Source organism: Camelus bactrianus, chromosome 2, assembly GCF_048773025.1.
Source record: "Camelus bactrianus isolate YW-2024 breed Bactrian camel chromosome 2, ASM4877302v1, whole genome shotgun sequence".
In the NCBI taxonomy this organism is placed as follows: domain Eukaryota; kingdom Metazoa; phylum Chordata; class Mammalia; order Artiodactyla; family Camelidae; genus Camelus; species Camelus bactrianus.
Window position 1 is genome coordinate 73,088,322 of NC_133540.1, and position 18,787 is coordinate 73,107,108.

At 31.9% G+C, this 18,787-nt stretch overlaps 1 protein-coding gene across 9 annotated transcripts in view; it reads right to left on the reverse strand.

Annotated features, from left to right (window-relative positions):
- The window catches only part of CCSER1 (coiled-coil serine rich protein 1), a 1,108,361-nt gene that overhangs the window by 884,913 nt on the left and 204,661 nt on the right, over positions 1-18,787 (reverse strand). For all 9 annotated transcript variants that reach the window (XM_074343893.1, XM_074343839.1, XM_074343854.1 and 6 more), the window contains one exon: positions 2,110-2,203. In XM_074343893.1, the coding sequence (XP_074199994.1) occupies positions 2,110-2,203 (94 nt within the window). The remainder of the gene's footprint in view (positions 1-2,109; positions 2,204-18,787) is intronic.

Here is an 18,787-nt window from a genome sequence, read left to right on the forward strand (position 1 = left end):
TGAAAAATCTTTAAAATACACAAAATAGAGAAAATACTACAATTAAGCAATGAAACTTATGCCTCCAGCACTTACTGCCCAGCTTTGATAATTTTCAATGATTTCCCAGCTTTGTTTCATCTATTTCCTCCTCTATACTTGTTGATAAAGCAAATCACAGATACCATATTGTTTCAACCACACACATTTCTATAATGTGTTTTCTTTAAAAGACAAAACCAAAGAAAAATATTCAACACCCCCCAAAAAGTAATTCTGTGATAATAATTCCATCACTACTCAAACTTCTTTGAGAATTCAGAAATATATTTGTATAGTGTTTTTATGTTTTGCCAACACACGGGTCACATTGCATTTACCACTTTCATCATGTCATTTTTTGTTGTTGTTAAAGAAATCAGACCATTTATCCTGTAGAATTCTCTACATCCTATATTTGTTTGCCTGAAATCCCATCATGCCATTTAGCATTCCCTCTCCCCTCATTCCAACCTCTCCTGTAAAATCATGGTTTAATTAAGAGACTTAGATTAAAGTACTTGTGGGCAGGAGTGGTGTTGCTGTGTACTTCTCTAGTCATTGCATTAAGAGGGACAAAATGACTAGTTGTTACACTTACAGTGCCATTAGAGATCAATGATTTTAGGTACTGCCAGTCTGATCCATTATTGCAAAGTTCTCCATTGATAGTATATCTTTACAATCATGCCATAGCACATAAAGACATCAACATTATTCCTTTTAAAGACTGCTTAGTACACCATTGTACATTCAACAAATGTTCTGTTAAAGGATATTTGAGGTGTTTCCACCATTTTGTTTTTGCAAATATTTTGCAACAAATAGCTATTTGCATATATTATTTTGTATATTTCCATTGTTTTAGGATTGAATTTCTAGATGTTGGATAGCTGGATCTAAAGGCAAATGTATGTATAGTTTCCCTAGATATTGACAAATCTCCCACCAAAAAAGTATACATTGCCACCAAGTGTAATTCTTTAAAGATAAATACACATGAATGCCAAAATTATATAAGGTATCTGCATAAAAGTGAGAAAAATCTACATTTTCAAAAGAGTATCTGTCATATCAACTGCAGGAAGAATGTCTCAAGAAATGGTTATTGTAAATTCATATTTAACCAGAAAAAAAAGTTTTAAGTAGTTTCTTTTTGATATTAGCCTAAAATAGAATGTAAGAAAGTATAAATATTGTTATTTCTCTTTTTAAACAATTGTTAATATGATACTACTTATAATATAAAAATACTGCATAAACAAAAATTCATCATAAAATATTACAGCTGGAAAAAATCTTAGAGATTATGCCTAACTCCTGAAAGTTCAATACATGAACAATAAAGTCCAAGAGATTGATTTTCTCAAATGTATTCACTAAGACTCATGATTTTAAAGCTCAAGTTTAATGTTACTTCTACTTTAACAGGAAAATAGTATGTTAAAGGTTTTATTAGCAGTAAAAAAATAAGTAAAACTTGCCTTTTTAGTCAAATATCTAAATTTGAAAAATTAATTCCTATTTCCTACTTCAAAGAGAGTAATTTTGATATTTGAAGACATTGTACTCTATGCTTTAATAAAAATTTAAACTATTACAAATACAATGGGGCTCCCTTCTTAATTCATTCAGCAATAATTTATTTATCTTACACTATAACTATGTGTATGTATGTGTTTATGAGTATGTGTTTGTGATTGCTACTGGTGATTATTAATTTTGAGGTCAACCTTACTGCATCAACACTAACTTTCACAGTTATTACTGAGGTAGCTTAAGATTTGAAAGCGTAAATCTAGATCCACAAAACTTTCATTTGGTTGTATTATAAACAAAAATGGGGTTGTAATTGTTTTATAGTTTTTTTTTCCTTTTATAATTATCTTCCAACAGAATTTACATTTCCATAATAGATTTAAGACCACCAGAATCATGGGTCCAGGGTACCTACCATGTGCCTTGCACACAGAATATACAAACTGGGGATAGAAAATACTGAATGCAGCCTAAATAATATTTAGCTTGTCAATGGAAGCCAAATGACTAGGAACAGAGTTGTATGATACTATGCATTTATTCAACACTTACCTGAAGGACGAAGATTCTGTTCCTCTAAAAATTCCAAATCAAGCATTAGATCATCTTCATCCAATTCACAAGAGCCCAAATTATTCAAAACATCCTGAAGAAAAAGCAAAATCAATAGTCAGAAACCAAATCACTGAGAAACTGAGGAAATAACTACATGTAGATGCCATGAAGCAAAAAAAGAACTCAAAATTAGACAGGAAATGCTTTAACTGAACCCCAGGAATTGTTGATTATCTTATAAGCTTTAAAACTATCAGCCCAATAAAAAATTTCATTAATTACTATAAAAAATTTAATTCTTATTAAAAGTGCACAGAGGTCTTCCCAACGTATAGACGTGTATGAACTAAACCTTTAGATTCTTTTTCTAATATTTATCTTTCAAATCTGTGTAACAGTCTTCTGACACATTGAGTGAATTGCTTCTCAAACAATTTTTATATACAGTGCCAATCCTGAGACATTAATTTACATTGTGTTTGGAAGTGGGGATCCAGTTACTATTTCCCAAGCATTTGCTTTAGATTAAAGAGGGATGAACAACAGAAATAAATGTCAATCAGATTAAAAATCAACTACTGATTTTCACAATGTCATAAATATTAGAGCTATATTATGTTTCTTTATCTTTTTTCTTAAGAGGGCAAATAGCAAACGGTATATTGAGAATTCTTGAAGGAAAACAGTGATGCACAGCAATAGAACTTCTTGAGTGAAGAATAAAGTCCTGATTTGTATATCTGTGTATAGATTGGTAGTGAATATGTTAAGAAAAGCAAGAATTTACAGTTCAAGACTAGGATTGAAATAACAACAGTACAAAAAAAAGGTATCAAGAAAAACAACCTAACTACTAAATGATGCCACAACATTTCAGATTACTTTTTCCATTGATTTGAATGTTACCTTAAGTTATATTTTAAAAAGTAAACATTCATTAAAGAAAGCCTAATGATATTATCAAAGGGACACTGAGCTCCTTAGTTCTTGGGATTAAAAATAAGTATACTGCGAATTTTAAATAAACCATTCTCACTGTAAAAAATAGAATTAAACATTATTAAACTTTAGAAACACATGTTTTCTGTGAATAGAGCACAGTTTCAAAGGTGATAAACATCCCCAAATACAAAGGCTTCTTTCTGTAAATGAAAGTTACAGGGAATTATTACTGTATTAGATTGCATTGGATTGCATTGTATCTGTATTAATTAAAAGGTATCTAATAATTTAAACTGTAAATAAAATCTACTGTTTCTTGGACACTCTATGACATATTGTGGCAGGAATAGCCCACTGAGAATAAGTTGCTTATTTATAATAGCATCAAAAAGATGTTATAAAATATAGATAACAAAAGATAAGCTGCCACTCTCAAAAATACAAAACAATACTGAAACAATAAAAGAAACATAACTGAAGTTGACTGTGGAAAATTCAGAGTTTAGAAAAAGGAGGTGGTATAAAGATACTATTATTAGCGTATATTAAGCAGTATCCAAATGAGAGAATCTTAATCGAGTAGTCAAGAATACATTGGTTAAAAAAATAAGTGCTTTATAGTGAAAGGGTAGTAACTGACATAGCTTCAAATTGGCCTAAATAATTATATACTTGTATTTTGAATTTCATTGACCAATATTATGATCTCAACTATTTTCATCCAAAATTCATAATCTGAAGTCTTAACCCCTAGTACCTTAGAATGTAATTATTTTTGATGGTAGTACCCTTAAAGAAGAAGTTACAGTTAAATCAGCTCATAAGGGTGGGCGCTAATCCAATGTGACTGGTGTTCTTATAAGAGGATATTAGGACAGACAATACAGACAGAGGGACAACTACGGGAGGACACAGGAAGAACGCAGCCATCTGCAAGCCAAGGAGAAAGGCTTCAGGACAAATCAAACCTGCTTACACTTTGATCTTGGACTTCCAGCTTACAGAACTGTAAGAAAATAAATTTCTGCTGTTTAAGCCACCCAGTCCTTGGTATTTTGTTATGGCAGCTCCAGCAAAGTTACACAACCAACAACATTTAGAAGGCAATAAAGATCAGAACAAAGGAAGAAAGGAAATAAATGAGTGCTGGCATATGTTTTGTTGTTATGCCAAGTAAGGACAGCTTCCTCATAGTAAGCTTCTATGGCTTGCTCAGCATTTCTCCCTTTGGAACCACCTCACTTGATCCACCTAGCTTCCAGAAGACAATACGGTTCTTACATTAGCCAAACTTCCTGTCCTTGCTGAATAGTCCAAGATGAGTATTTTAACCACATTTAATTTGCCGATCATAGCCCTTTCAGAGAAATGAGAAAAGTTCCTCTTTGGTGATAGATATTGCAAGATGCACACCACAGGAGCCTTGGACTTCATTGCATGGTTAAGATCAGACTAAGTCTACTTGAAAAATGAAAAGTGTCATACCAGTAGGTCTTCTGGTTCCTGGATCCAGCAGTTCCTGAGGTCCAGGAACATACATAATTTTTTCAAGGTTGGATTGTTCAACCCTCTTCTGAATTTTGACAGTTAACACATCCACTTTCAGTTTGGAAAATAAAATTAAAAACAGACTTCATTTTTTTAACAAGGAAATATTTTAAAACTCTGCCACTGCTATCCTAACATTTAATTTTAAAAAGTAACACCAACAAACTAAACAAATTAAATTTGGGAAACTCACTACATTGTTCTTATTTTATTCTCATTTTGCAGGTGACCCTTGATATGTGGACTAGCAGGAGTCCATCTACCACTGGTCTAAAAGAAGGGTTCTCCAATCTGCTTATTTTAAATTGCTTTGCTTTGATACCTTGCTTACAAAGAAACTTTCTTGTTAGTGTGGCGGACAGTCTTTGAAGCGGCGAAATTTCATAAGAAAAGGAGAGTAGCTGCAGCAACATGTTACAGAAGAAAAATCGATGTGAACTCATAGGCCTAAAAGAAATATCTTTTCCAAATCTCTCCTTAAAAAAGACCAGTATCAGCAAGAGCACTTTTGCCTCAGCCAGCACCTTTGGGCAGTCCAGATACACCTTGCCCAATATCCACCAACAAAAAGAACCAGGGATCCTTAACTGTTAGGAAAAGAAAAAAGAGGAGGACAGAAAAAAACAGAATATTTCTGGAACATTCTTTTGTTGCCAGAAAACAACGTTTGTCTAAAAACAAGTTGCAGGTGGTTTTGAAAGGCTAAGGAAAGCAACCTAAGGCTTTTCTCTGGCTAACTCTGACATTATGAACATAAAAATACAAACAACAACAATAACAAATAGTAATCATTATGGCTAAATGAAACAATTTGAGTCTGCCAGAGGCTAAGAGTTACTCAAACAGAAAAGTTAATGTAAAGGATATAAAGTGGCATTACACACACACGCACACACACACACACACAAACACAAACAGGGTAGAACATCTTTTATTTTCATTTTTTTAATAAGTATTTAATCATATGGTTATTTTTTCTAATTTTACATATGTTTATAATATAAAGACATGGGGTTTTTTTGATCTGTGCAAGGAAAGACTGGTAAGAAAAGTAGCAGCTTTAAAAGTAGTTCTGTACCATGAGTAGAAAGGACTGATCAGCACTAATGGTCACACATAACAGCCAACTGGAAAAGGAGTCCAGCATTTAATTAACATTAATAATCATACCCTGTATCCAGAGGGCACAACTGTGTGCTCCAGACACTGGATAAATTAGTGGAATATCTAGAAGTGGTAACTAAGAAGAAACAGTCTCTCATCTTCTGGTAGATTAAAAACCTAGATAGTTCTACATAATAAAGAGAATAATAAGAGTCCATGAGTTTTTAATAGTGTTAATAATATCAGGCATATATATCATAACAGGAACATTGTGTAACAATTGCAGTTGAAACTTTAAAAGTAAACCATTTTGTGAGAGAACACCAATACTGCACAAAATTAAAAGCTGGGTTTGAACTTAATAAATGAAGGTATAAGAACATAGAAAACCAAGTTTAATTGAAAAAGGGAAGTCCAATCTGATGGCCAGCATCTTGAGTTTTAATCACTTCTGAATGTACAGCAAATTCCAATGACTATACAAAAAATTATCTAGTCAACAACCCAGAATGTGCAAATTTTTTACTTTTAAGTCTTCTATAATAACTAAATCTAGAGAAGTGTAAAAATAAACCCAGATATTTCTGAAATCCCAGGGAAATATGAAAATTTTCGTATCAGCAAAGTATAAGAAGGCAAAAGGTAAAAAAAAATGTAAATTCCTAATACGAGCACATTTGTAACCAGTTTTAGGGTAAGCACATTGCTTTGCTTTGGAATCACTGTAATATGTAGAATTTCCTTTTTTAAAAGTGCTTAAGCATTTTAGATAAATTGATGTTAGGCTTGGTATTGTAATAAAATACTGAAAAGAACTTGATTATATAAAATCTACAAATGTTTAAAGGTATGGAAAATTTAATTTAATACATATTCCAATTTATTTTCATATAAGATTTATGTGGGTATTATGAGAAGAGTTGATTAATTGTAATGAAATACTAATTTTTACTAAATTCATAATATTAATAAATTAGAAAATAAATCAAGCACAATTACTACTAAGTATTCCCTAAGCAAACATTTAAGAAATCTGTCAACGATACTAATTACTCATGTAATCTCTCAAATGACTTTAAGCCATTAAGAGTAAACTAAATAATTATTAATGAAGTAATTCAAAAATCAACTTTCTAAACTCTAGAAATTTAACAATGAAACTAACAAACATGGTTTCTTTCCTCATAGAACTTAAAGATAACTGTATTCCCGTAAAGAAATACCAGTCTGTTTTATAAATAAATAAAAGTTATCATCATTTATAAATCAGTCTCTTATGTTTCATTACTGTGAATTAATCCTCCAGAGCCTGGTTGCTATTGGCTGAAATAATTGAATTTCTGAAACTACAGAGTTGAAAAGAAAAACTCTCAAAGCTCTCATCACTGCATTAATATGTAACTATTCCATAAGGCTAATTCTAAAATAACCCTTTAGTCTTGTTTTTTTATTGCAATAAACGCAATAATTATGATCCTGCAAGAAATAAAGGAAGCTGAGATTTTACTATACAAAGAAGTGTTGCTTATAAAAGAAATAATTCCATCAGAGGAAATTATTAAAATATTCTCTAATTGTGGTATTATAAAGATGGTATTAATTGCATTTCTATATTGTTATATTTTAGTTGAAGGCCTTTACAAGCAGCCTTAAAACATCTAAAAGCCAAGATATGACATGCTGTAGACCTCAACAGTTGTTTATGTAATATTTAATGACATAGTAGAACTTCTCTATCATTATTTGGTCAAAAAGAGAAAAGAGAATTATTCAAATTAATAAGGGATGGTTAAGCTAGTCTGTATTCTTCTAGTCATTCTCCATTATGATCAGGTGCTACTAGGATATACCTTTCATTCTCTACTAATCTCATCATAGGAGTTTCCATAGATTGACTAAATAGGCTCGGCACATACAATTCAGTAACAATTGAGTTATGCACATCTATGAATGAAGTGAAGAAGATAATACACCAATACATGCATGTATTTTTAATGATATGATTCCACTGCTATTTTTTGGAAAGAGAAATTAAAATGACAATACTTTATAATTACTGCTGCAAGGAGAGTTATTTGGTTTTGATTTCCTGATTGGGTAAATAAAGCATATTAAATCATTATAATAGATTTATCTTCACCTTTCAACATGGCAAGCATGAAGTATTTCCAAACACAGCTTGCTTTTTGCTAGGTACTGATTAACTTTATAGATCTGAACACATCAAAATATATTTTTAATAAATATTTTCAAAAATTTGCCTTAATTCTATAAACACTTCCTCTAAGGCTTCCCACTACGAGTCCAAAAACATAACATTTTGCAAACAGGAATGATGATTCCATGTAATTCACTAAAAAACATATTGGCATTATAAATATGTGAAAAGGATAAAGTTTTGGTTTGATTACTATTTTAGATTCTTAAAGCTATGCCCAGTATTGCTAACTCTTCTCTTTATACTAATGAAAGGTAAATTATTTTATAAGTTATTCAAGTATCACAGTACTAAAATACTAAAACTTAAAAATTATGTTACAATATTTAACTTTCTAGGAAAAGTGCCCACAGATTTTATGTGGACTTTAAACCAATATCTGAATTCATACAAAAATTTAAACTGTGAATATTTTTGTTTTAATCTATGAAAGGGAATAAATCAAAATTAATTTTTATTATTAATAAATATAGAAAACTAGGAACTGTAAATATATAATTAGTAAACTCTATAATTCAAAAATAAAATTCAATGATTATTATTTAACAATACATAATTTTTCTGTCATAATTTAAGATATGGAGAAAAAAATGATGTCTCTTGGGATTCTATTTTCATGCCAAGAGAACCAACATTACAGATGCCATCTCCTTGATTCTACACTTGGCTACATCAGTTTGTGTCACTGTTAATAAAGCAACACAAATAATTATCAAATACTCTTAACTCCAATGAAAGTAACATCTGTTCAATAAAATATCACAATTACATTGTATGTAATTGGCTTGAGATGAATATGGTAATGTGGAAAAAAGTGCTATCACAATTAAACTATTTGGAATCCTAGTATTTTGAAGAATACATATTAAAGAGAGATGATTATTTCTAGCCTTCATTCTTCTTTGCATACTAGGGGAATTGTGCATTCCACAGTTATGAGGCGTACTTCATTATCTCCTAACTGGTGTGCCTATCAACTTTTTGCCAAGAACCATTCTAATTCTTTAATTTTCACTTACAATTCTTTCCACATACTACTCTGAGATTACTCTCACTAATTTATCATTTGTATATATTCCCTCATTGCCTAGCTCATGAAAATATGTCAATGGCATGTGTCTACAGAGTAAATACTAACTCTACTATCATTCAAAACCCAAACATCTGATCCGTTTCTGCCTCTGCAAAATTGCTTCTTGCAAACTTATTATTACAACCATACATATTTGGTGACTGTTTTCTGAGTGTCACTTCTATTTCTTCCATTGCACTGAGCCTAACCCCTTGCCCCAAATGCCAAAAGAGCAAATACAAAGTAACTTTACACTTTATTTTACACTTTATTACATCACAGGCATTTATTAAAACAACACTACTTACAACAGGTACTAAAAAATTCTTTTCAATAATGATAGGAAAGTTTAAAAGCCTTTCTCTTAAAAATTCCATTCATGTGCAATATATGTTGGTTTTCACAGAATATAAGACCACCAACTGTCCCCACACGAAGGGTATATTTGCCTAGGGATCAATATGGACTGTTCATTGTCCTTCCTGTTGGGGAAAACATATGTGACTCTGTGCTACATCTGAGCAGAGTGCTTGTGAGGTGTCTTATTGTCAAACTACTTTGACGAAGAACAATAGTGTCCTTTTTTGGACACCAATTTTTTAAAACTATCAGGTGTTTTGGGGAAAACACATTCAGAAAAAGTGTTCATATGAAATACAGAGGGAATGTTTAAGAACTCAATTGCTAGCCCTATATCAATATGTTTAGTTCTCTAAGAACTTCTGAGGTGTGCTTGTTGTTGTTAAAGCTGTCATTTTAGCCTCATTGAAAGTGTCTACTTTTCACCATTGTCAGTGTATACGGTTCTGATAATTGTGTGAATCTAACATCACTTTACTATTCTAATATACGATGAGTAAGAATTTGCCAAAGAAAACCTAGCACGTAAACATATTGAATCAGTGACGATAATGTGTACCATAAACATCATCCAGATAAGTATATTCACTTCAGTGAATAATGGGTATTTTCAGGCATAGATAGTTCTCATATAATTAAACCTCAAGTTTTAGACTAGGTTTATATTTGTAGACAGGATACTATGAAATTGATGAATGTTTCACTGATTTGTAATATAAGAACTGTCATAATTTTATTTCTAAAATAGAAATCAAATATATCCAGTGATACTTATCATGCCAATCTTATATTAAATAACATGGAATAGTGGGGAAATCCAAAAGATTGGGATGGATAAATCTAATTTCTAACCCTAACCCAGCCACCAAACCAGCTCTGTGAACTGAAGCAAATCATAACTTCCCTGATGCTCTTCTGTGAAACGAAATATTAGAATAGCTACTCTCTGTAATTCCATACATATCTAAAATGTTAAAATCTGTAAGAAAATTATGAGTTTCTTTCCCATGATTATATACTACCCAGAGTTAGCCAAACTGCAAAGTCTAAGGGCACAGTCTCCAAAACTTCTCTGACTTCTGACACCAACAGCAAGTGTAGTGGGTTCACAAAAACACCTTCAAGTGCAATAAGTCACTGAACTCACTAAAATCAATATGATTTATTATAGGGAAAGTGTACAGTTCAAAAATTAGCCAAGAGAAGAGATGCGTAGAGCCTGGGAGGGTTCCAAACGCAAAGCTTCCCTTGTACACATGACATATTACTCTCCCAGCATTGATATGTAACAACACAAGCAGAGTATTGGCAATAAAGGAAGCTCACTGAAGCTTTGGTGTCTAGAGTTTTTATTGGAACTTCATTATACAGGTATGATTGATGGACTGATTGACTGCCTACATGCTTGCTCTCAGCCTCAAAACTGTCTGACAATAAATGACCTGAAGCTCTCACTCTAAATCATACGGCTGATCTTTCTGATATGGCCTGGCCCCATTCTGATATTTTTTGATCCAGCTCCACTCTGAGATCCAGTGTGGTTAGCCCTGGACTCTAGACAAAGATATTCCTACCAGATATGACATAAATTATCTCTTAGAACCTGAAGGTAAAGGCAAGACATTACTTTGGGCAAAGCACAGTTCACTGTTCACTACACATATACTGTGTTTCCATAGACAGTGCATAGCTTATGATCTAATTTAGTCTTAAATTATTTAACTCAAATACAAAAAAAAATCATATAATTTTTTCTCTACTTTGTCAGATTCCAGAGCCATATCTGAAGGGGGGAAGTATCATTATGATTTTTTTTTAAATCAATGTTTACTTTTTAATAGTACATTAACAAGTAATTCACTAAGATAATATATACTATAGTGTATATACTGTCTGAGTTAAAGACTTATTGGTTATTTTTTACATCTTTTCTCCCAATTTTCCATGTTGGACTCATATTTATGGTAACAAAAATCAATTTAGTCCCTTGTTCAACAATACTTATTGAAGGCTTAACAGTTGCCAGAAACAGTACTTAATTAAGAACAACGAACTAAAGAGAAAAGTTTCCTAACCTAGACAATAAATATACAAACAAAAAACTGATATATGCTATTTTAAAACAAGATTAACATGATATTTACTGGTTGTAGAAGGCAGCTACTTTACATGAGGAGGGCAGGGAAGACCTTTGTAAAGGTGTCATAAAGGCCAAGTCATGAATTATAAGCACTCATATGCAAACTGAAAGGAAAACATAGTCAACAGAGAAAAAAGTGTACAGAAATCATCTAAAATGGATGTGAGATTGATATTTTAGTAGGGCAGAGAGAAGGCTGGAATGGTTGGAGCACACAGGTGAGGTGAGGGGGTACAAGAGGTATGCAGTCCAGGTCATTTGATCATAACTTTCAGGCAGGTAAGGGATTTAGAAATCACTAACAAATGACATGCTTAAATAGACATTTTAGGAAAATCATCCTATCCACACTGCTAAGAACTCATTGTAAAAAAAAAAAAAACAAAAAAAAAAACCAAAAAAACAAATTGCTAATGGATCCTAACAGCCAGAAAGGCATGCAATGGTTTATGGATGAAAAACTTAAAGGTTATAAAAATTAAATACCTTGACCATGACACAAAAAGCGGCAGAATCAAGATTTAAAGATGTATTTGCCTGAAGAATAAAAGTGTCTACATTAAGCTTCCCTTCATATAACATGAGTGCGTGTGAGTGTGAGAGTGTGTGTGTGTGTGTGTGTGTGTGTGATCTTCGGAGATACTGAAAAGAATCCTTAAATATCAAGACCTACTATTTTTAAAGGCTATTAGCATTTTACTTGATGTTTGGACATAAATGAGAATGTATCGTTTTGAAAAAGAAGTCTAGACTGGTTTCCTTAAAACTTCCCAAACTGGTATGCTCCCATTTTTGCTATTTTCTATGGAATCTCAAACAAGTTAACTGGCTTTTTTGAGCCATGATTCACTTTTTTGTAAAAAGAGAGCAAATCATTCATGATAATGTACTGTCCCTGTCTGGAAATCCTTTCACATACAAATGATCCTTCACTATGCTGTTTGATGATGTTAAAAAAAAAGTCTAACTTTTCAAATTTTCCCTGATATTTTCTTCCTTTTACACAGTTGTAAGTTGAACCAAATTTATTTTATTTAAACTTCCATCAAAATCCAACTAACATTCTATTCCCTTTATGAAGACTCTCTCATCTTCACGTGGTTAATGTTAATTTATGTTAATCACATGAATTACTAACATTGATTTCATTCCATGTGGCTTATAATAGTATTTTTATTTACATCATTTTGAAAGTAAATATGGTGCAATTATTCTCCTTTTGCAGTTCCTATAGCACTTAGCACAGTCCTGAATATATTAATAATTTAATTAAATCAATAATTATTTATTGGGAACCTTCCATAAGTCAGGTACAATGCAAGTAACAAACTGTCTTGAATTTTGAACTTGTTGAATAGAAAAGTATAGGACATAATTTAGAGCATTTTCTGGCTTAATGAGAAATCCATAGTTATTTAAATACTTTTCATATTTCATTTGTTAAAAGTATCATCTCAGAGCTATGTTGAAAAGCAATATAATTCCACTTACTGAATTATTTTTGTATTAATGTACTTTGTATTAAGGTACAAAGAAATACAACTGCACAGGCAGAAGCAGCATACCACAAGCAATTGTAGAGTATCTTTTTTTCTTATTAAAATTAGAACTTCCTATCTATTTGAAAGATTAAATTTATATTCCTTTATGTAGTATAAAGAATTATATTTTAACAACTACAATAAGAATAGTATTACATCATTTGAGAGAAAGAAGGACAAACATTTCAGCAATATTAATATAAGAACATAACCAGTTTAGAAGTGCTTTACGATCAAAAGAAATTTTTTTATTGCTTAAATACCTACTGTGATCTATAAAGGTATACAGTCCCATTTTCTAGCCTTTGAAAAATTAGTTTAAAAAACACAATATTGACATATACTATATAATAAAAACACATGAAACACAAAATAAAAATATTCCTAAATATCAAATATATGTCAACATTAAATTTCATCTAAAAATTAGAGAACAACAAAATATCACTAGGATGCAATCAGAGAAATAATTACAGTTAGATGAGAATCAAGTCAGAATAGAATTGGTTCATTTCTTTCATTTGGCATGTTTGTTAACTTATTTATTTGATATAAAGATTTTCAATGAATTCATCCCCCTGGTTAGAGTAACACAATATTTAGACAAATATCTTGATTTTACCTAAATCACTTACAAAATTAAAGACAAAATTTGAATATTTTATCCCGCTCAACCATTCACAAGTTTTTACTATATATAACTGGACTATAAAGAAATTCCAAGTAAATGAAGTGCTTTATAATCAACAAAAATCTAGTGTAGTATTCAACGTCCATTGATACAAACCAATTGATTCAACTAAATGTATAAGTTAATGGAATTTATAGTATAATGGTTGAAGGTATATAAATAATGATGAGGATTAAAGAAAATAAGTACAGAGAAATATCAACTAAATAAGTTGATTTTTAAATAAAATTACATTTGCTCTACAATACAGTATTACTATACACTTTTTTCCTCTGGCAACTCATTTTCCTTTCATTATTATGATTACAAATTAAGATTTATTTCTATGACCATTACCCTAAAATGCATTCATTATGTGCATTTGCCTCTTCTCTTTTTCTTTTATAACAACTATATTATTACATTTATGAAATAAAATTATCATTATTAATTCCATGTAAACCATGATACTTGAAATTATTTAAAAAAAATTTGATACATATGTCTTAATTTGTTTGCATATTATAAATAAATACACCTGTATAAATGCAAAGTAAATATGAAATTAGCCTTTGTCTTTTTATGAAGCTATAGTTTTCACCACAAAATGTATCATTGTTTCAGACTATTCGTTTCATAAAGTTGAAGAAAGTCTTGGAGAATAATGAAATTAAAAGTCTTTTATATCTTAGAATGAATAACCCAAAGTTATTCAGGATGTTAAAATGAAGTCCTACCTAGTCATTACCTTCTGCCCCAGTTATCTCACATGCTAATCACCACACAAGTATGTAGTGTTGGCCAGATAGTACTGATTTCCCAAACCTGCTTTCAGGCCACAACTACTTGCCATCATATAACAGTCCTTTGAAGGAAACTTAGCATAGAAGCTGTGGATGTGCCTGCACGCGGGACATTTCACAGAAGTGGCCGGACTTGTCTGCAAACAGAAATTCCTGCCAAGTGACTCTGCCCGTTCCCAGGGGAAACATTGCTCGCAAACGAGAATGTTTATTAGTTCCTCAAAAGGAACAGGCCTTGGAACGGGAGAGTCTGAGTGTAATTAAGATAAGGAAGCCTTAGATGTAATGCACATGCGTCAACCTAAAAAATGTTTACTCTCTGTGCTTGGCAAGAGTTAATCCTTTGTGTAGATGGTATAAAAAATAAAGAAACCCGAATCTCGGGAGACATTTTGCACCACAGCAGCTCTGTGATTCATTTCGTCGGCAACATCCTTGCCCACAAATGGCACAAGTTTTATCACTGTTAGTTCCTCTGCTCCTGCTGTGTTGACTATGGCTTGGCCAACAGTCCTGTGAGCCATCAATGTCCAACTCTTTGGGCTGAGCTAGGTGCCTTCCTCTGTGCTCTCACACCATTTATATTTATTTCTGTTTTAGCACTTTGCATGCATTACAATCAGTTCTTTAATTATTTATTACCCTTATTGAACAATAAATTCTTTGGGAGCATAGAGGGGGGCACAATATCTCTCACTTCCTGAATGAATTGGCCATTGATTAAGTGTCTGACCTTTAGGAAGTCACTCCATCATATATTAAACTCTAATTCTCACCTAGAAAATGAAGGAGATGGGGAATGGTTGTCAATTAAAAGTTTTAAAGGAATGGACAATGACAAATTTTTCTCACATGGCTAGATCTAAGTAATGGAAACTTGAAGTTAGTTAAAATATTTTCAGAAAATACAATACAAGCACATTTCAAAAGAGATTCCAAAATAAAATAGTAGAAAAAATAATTTGAATGGTTATGAAAATTAAAGAATTCAAATGTATCTGGGTGGGAAAAGCAATTTCAATTGAAGCTAAATGTATCTTTCCACATATAATAAGTAGGCAAACATTCAAAAATTAATATAAATCTTTATGAAGACACAAATAGTAACAACATATTGAGTGCCTTGAACATAAAGATCATTAATGACAACAATTAAGTAATACAATACTACATTTTAAATAAAAATTAGTACCTGAAAGATTTATTTAATTGTACTTATTTTTATAAGAGGAGTACAAAATGGAACAAGTCTCTGAGTCATAACATGAAGAAAGGCTGTCCTGGAGAGTTGCCAGAACCACGCTGAATTTTGTGTGAGCAAGAAATAAATTTGTATTATGTTTGAGCCATTCAGATTTTTCATGATTTATTTCTTAACACCCCATAGCCCAATCTATCCTAACTAATAAATTCTCATTTTTTAACTCTTATTTCCTATACCCCCATTCTTCTAATTTTGTCTTTAAGTTTTGTAATTCCCTAATGATTGTTCCTCTGCAATAAACCTGAAACAGTCTTGTGTTCCTATATTTTATTTATTTTAGCAGGTCTCTATTACTCTCTTTTTATCCTTGGCAATATTGACACTCATACTGGCAAAATACTTCGTGTACAACTTCCTGAGGGGTATTTTATACTGTGGTTCAAATCTTATGAATTCTACTTATTCTTTTTTCTTTGCACATTTTAAATGATATCCATAAATACTGAGACATGTGGCAAGAACCAAGTTACTATATATTTAAATTATAGGATTTACTACTTTTCCTTATAGAGAGACTTCAGGAATAGAAATTGGCACAAGGATCCATGTCTCTATTGCAATAGTCAAATGTGTTCTGCAAATCTATGATGTACTATTTTGGTAATAACAATAACCTAGACAACTATCTCTGAAAGCAGGTCCAAATTTTCCACACTAAAATATTTCTTGATTTACTCTGCAATTTTAAGCTACAAAATCAAGATACATTATCTTAGGTATATTTGGGATATCCCAGAGTTTAGAATTAAATGAGCTTATGTCCTCAATACTGTTTCAGTCAGATACAGCCTTAAATTGTAATTTTCAAAAGCCACTAAGATATAAAGATTACTATATTGCAATTAGACATACTTTAATCCATTCTATCATCTGCCAACTGTATGTAGAGCACAGTGAGAGGAAACACAAGTTTTTTGTAAAATTCTAATTTGTGCAACCTAGCTTTGGAACACTTCTTCTAAACCATTTAGATTCTTCCTCTGTCAAATGGAAACAATCAGTCCTGCTCACATTTGTTATTAGGGTAAAATTCTAAAAGAAAACTGTACAATGTTTTTTTAAATATTATTATTAATTACAGTTACCAAGTCAGGTATGTGTTTTAGTTGTCAAAGCCAGCAGACGTAGGATTTTCTAGAAACTTGAAATTATGAAATTCTAAACAATACCATAAATACCTGAACAGTGTAGCTCAATGAATAATACTTATTTAAATAATACTTGCCAAGTGAATGAATGAATGAATGTATAACAGAATTCACTGATAAGAAATCAGAGCTGAATGGAAAGGGGAAATTAGAGTTGAAAGAAAAACTGTGACAGAAAAAAAGATAATGATACTATTTCTATTATTTACCCTATTTTCATGAAAAATATTTATAATTAAAAAGTTACAAATAGTTTATATGGAAATTTTCCATCCACAATTAATTTCCACAATTGTTGGTGTATTTCATTAATCCCTGTAAAAACACCCATCTCAGTTACTATCAGTGTATTAGGAAATATTACATTGAGTTACATTGGGTTTCCTATACCTTAGAATATGATATTCACATGTTGGCTAATTTAGGTTCTATTATTAAAATTTTAGCAATATTTACTTCCTATGAATTTTCTGGTTATTTGGTTTAATTCCATCTCTCAGATGTAATTTTTTTAAACAAATTAACATTTTTATGTGCTACTGATGTTTTCCTTGGACACAGCTCTTTTGTATTCATATGTTCCTGATACAGTCCATTTTTCATTAAAATTATTTAGGAATCTGCTACCCAGATTACAATTTATCTAGCATTTTCACCTAATTATACCAGCAATGTATAGTGTTGACTGGTAGTTTGGCACATGTTCAGATTTTGGAGAGCAAAACATTTTATGGAGCTAAATTTTAATAAAAATAAGATTTTACTGCCTAGTCATAAATATTAGTAGGATATAAACCCTCTTTGAAAATTAGCTTCAACAATACATCAATATAATTTTATAACTGTAAACATAATGTCTGTGAAGAAGTGTATGTGAAGTATCTAAGATTTTAGCCTATCTGTAGGCTAGTCCACCACAGGTTCACAATTGCTAGAAGACATAAGACTCTTGTGTTGGACACAAAAAACTTTATTACTCACACCAATAACAATAGCCAGAGTGCCAGCTTGTTTTTGGTGATGATTTCCTAAGCGCCAGTTCCCACAACTTAGCACAAAGAGAGCAAGGTGATACATGTACATGCACTAGGTTGTACTGTAGGAGACAAACCCCATTTGGGAGGTGCAGGTTAGATGCAAATCTTTGATAATGAGCAGTAAGCATACCTACCATTAGTTTTGGAATAAGACACCAAGTCTATCCACTAAAACAATCCTTAAAAAAATATTGTGGCACAAAGGGAGTGAGTGCCTCTGCTTGCAAGAGGTACAGAAGGACGAGAGCTCCATAGAGAATATTGTGTCTTAACAATATCCAACTATGAGGTCTTAATTTTTGGAGACATTTCCCATCACTACAACATCCTGTTGGCTGCTCTGATTAATTTGACTGACAGAGGCTGAGACTAAAACCATCCAATTTGTCCCATATAGTATTTAATTAATGCTACTAACAAGAGTCAGCAATATGAGACTGACTTGCAAGAATTGAACTCAATCATGTCCCCCGGGGTCACAGACCCAGACAGCTGAAAAAAATCCTACAACTGATCAGGGACTGCCTTAAAAGCCAGGTTGCTTTCTGTATTGACATTTCCACTTGACCCAAGATATTAACCCATCTATAGCAGGAAGTATTAAAGATTGCACAGACTCAGCCTTAGCAGGCAAGGAGAAAGTCCAGGGCAAATCTGTCATGCATAGCTACCCTGGTCAGTGAGTTGAAACTGAGCTGAATGCCTTCACGAGTCAAAGACCCATCATGGATCATTGCCGTTGAAGGCAGGGAAAGAATTTGGACCTTTGCTTGAACTGGTGATCCCCATTGTATGGATAACTGCACATGAAGTGCACAGTTATAACAA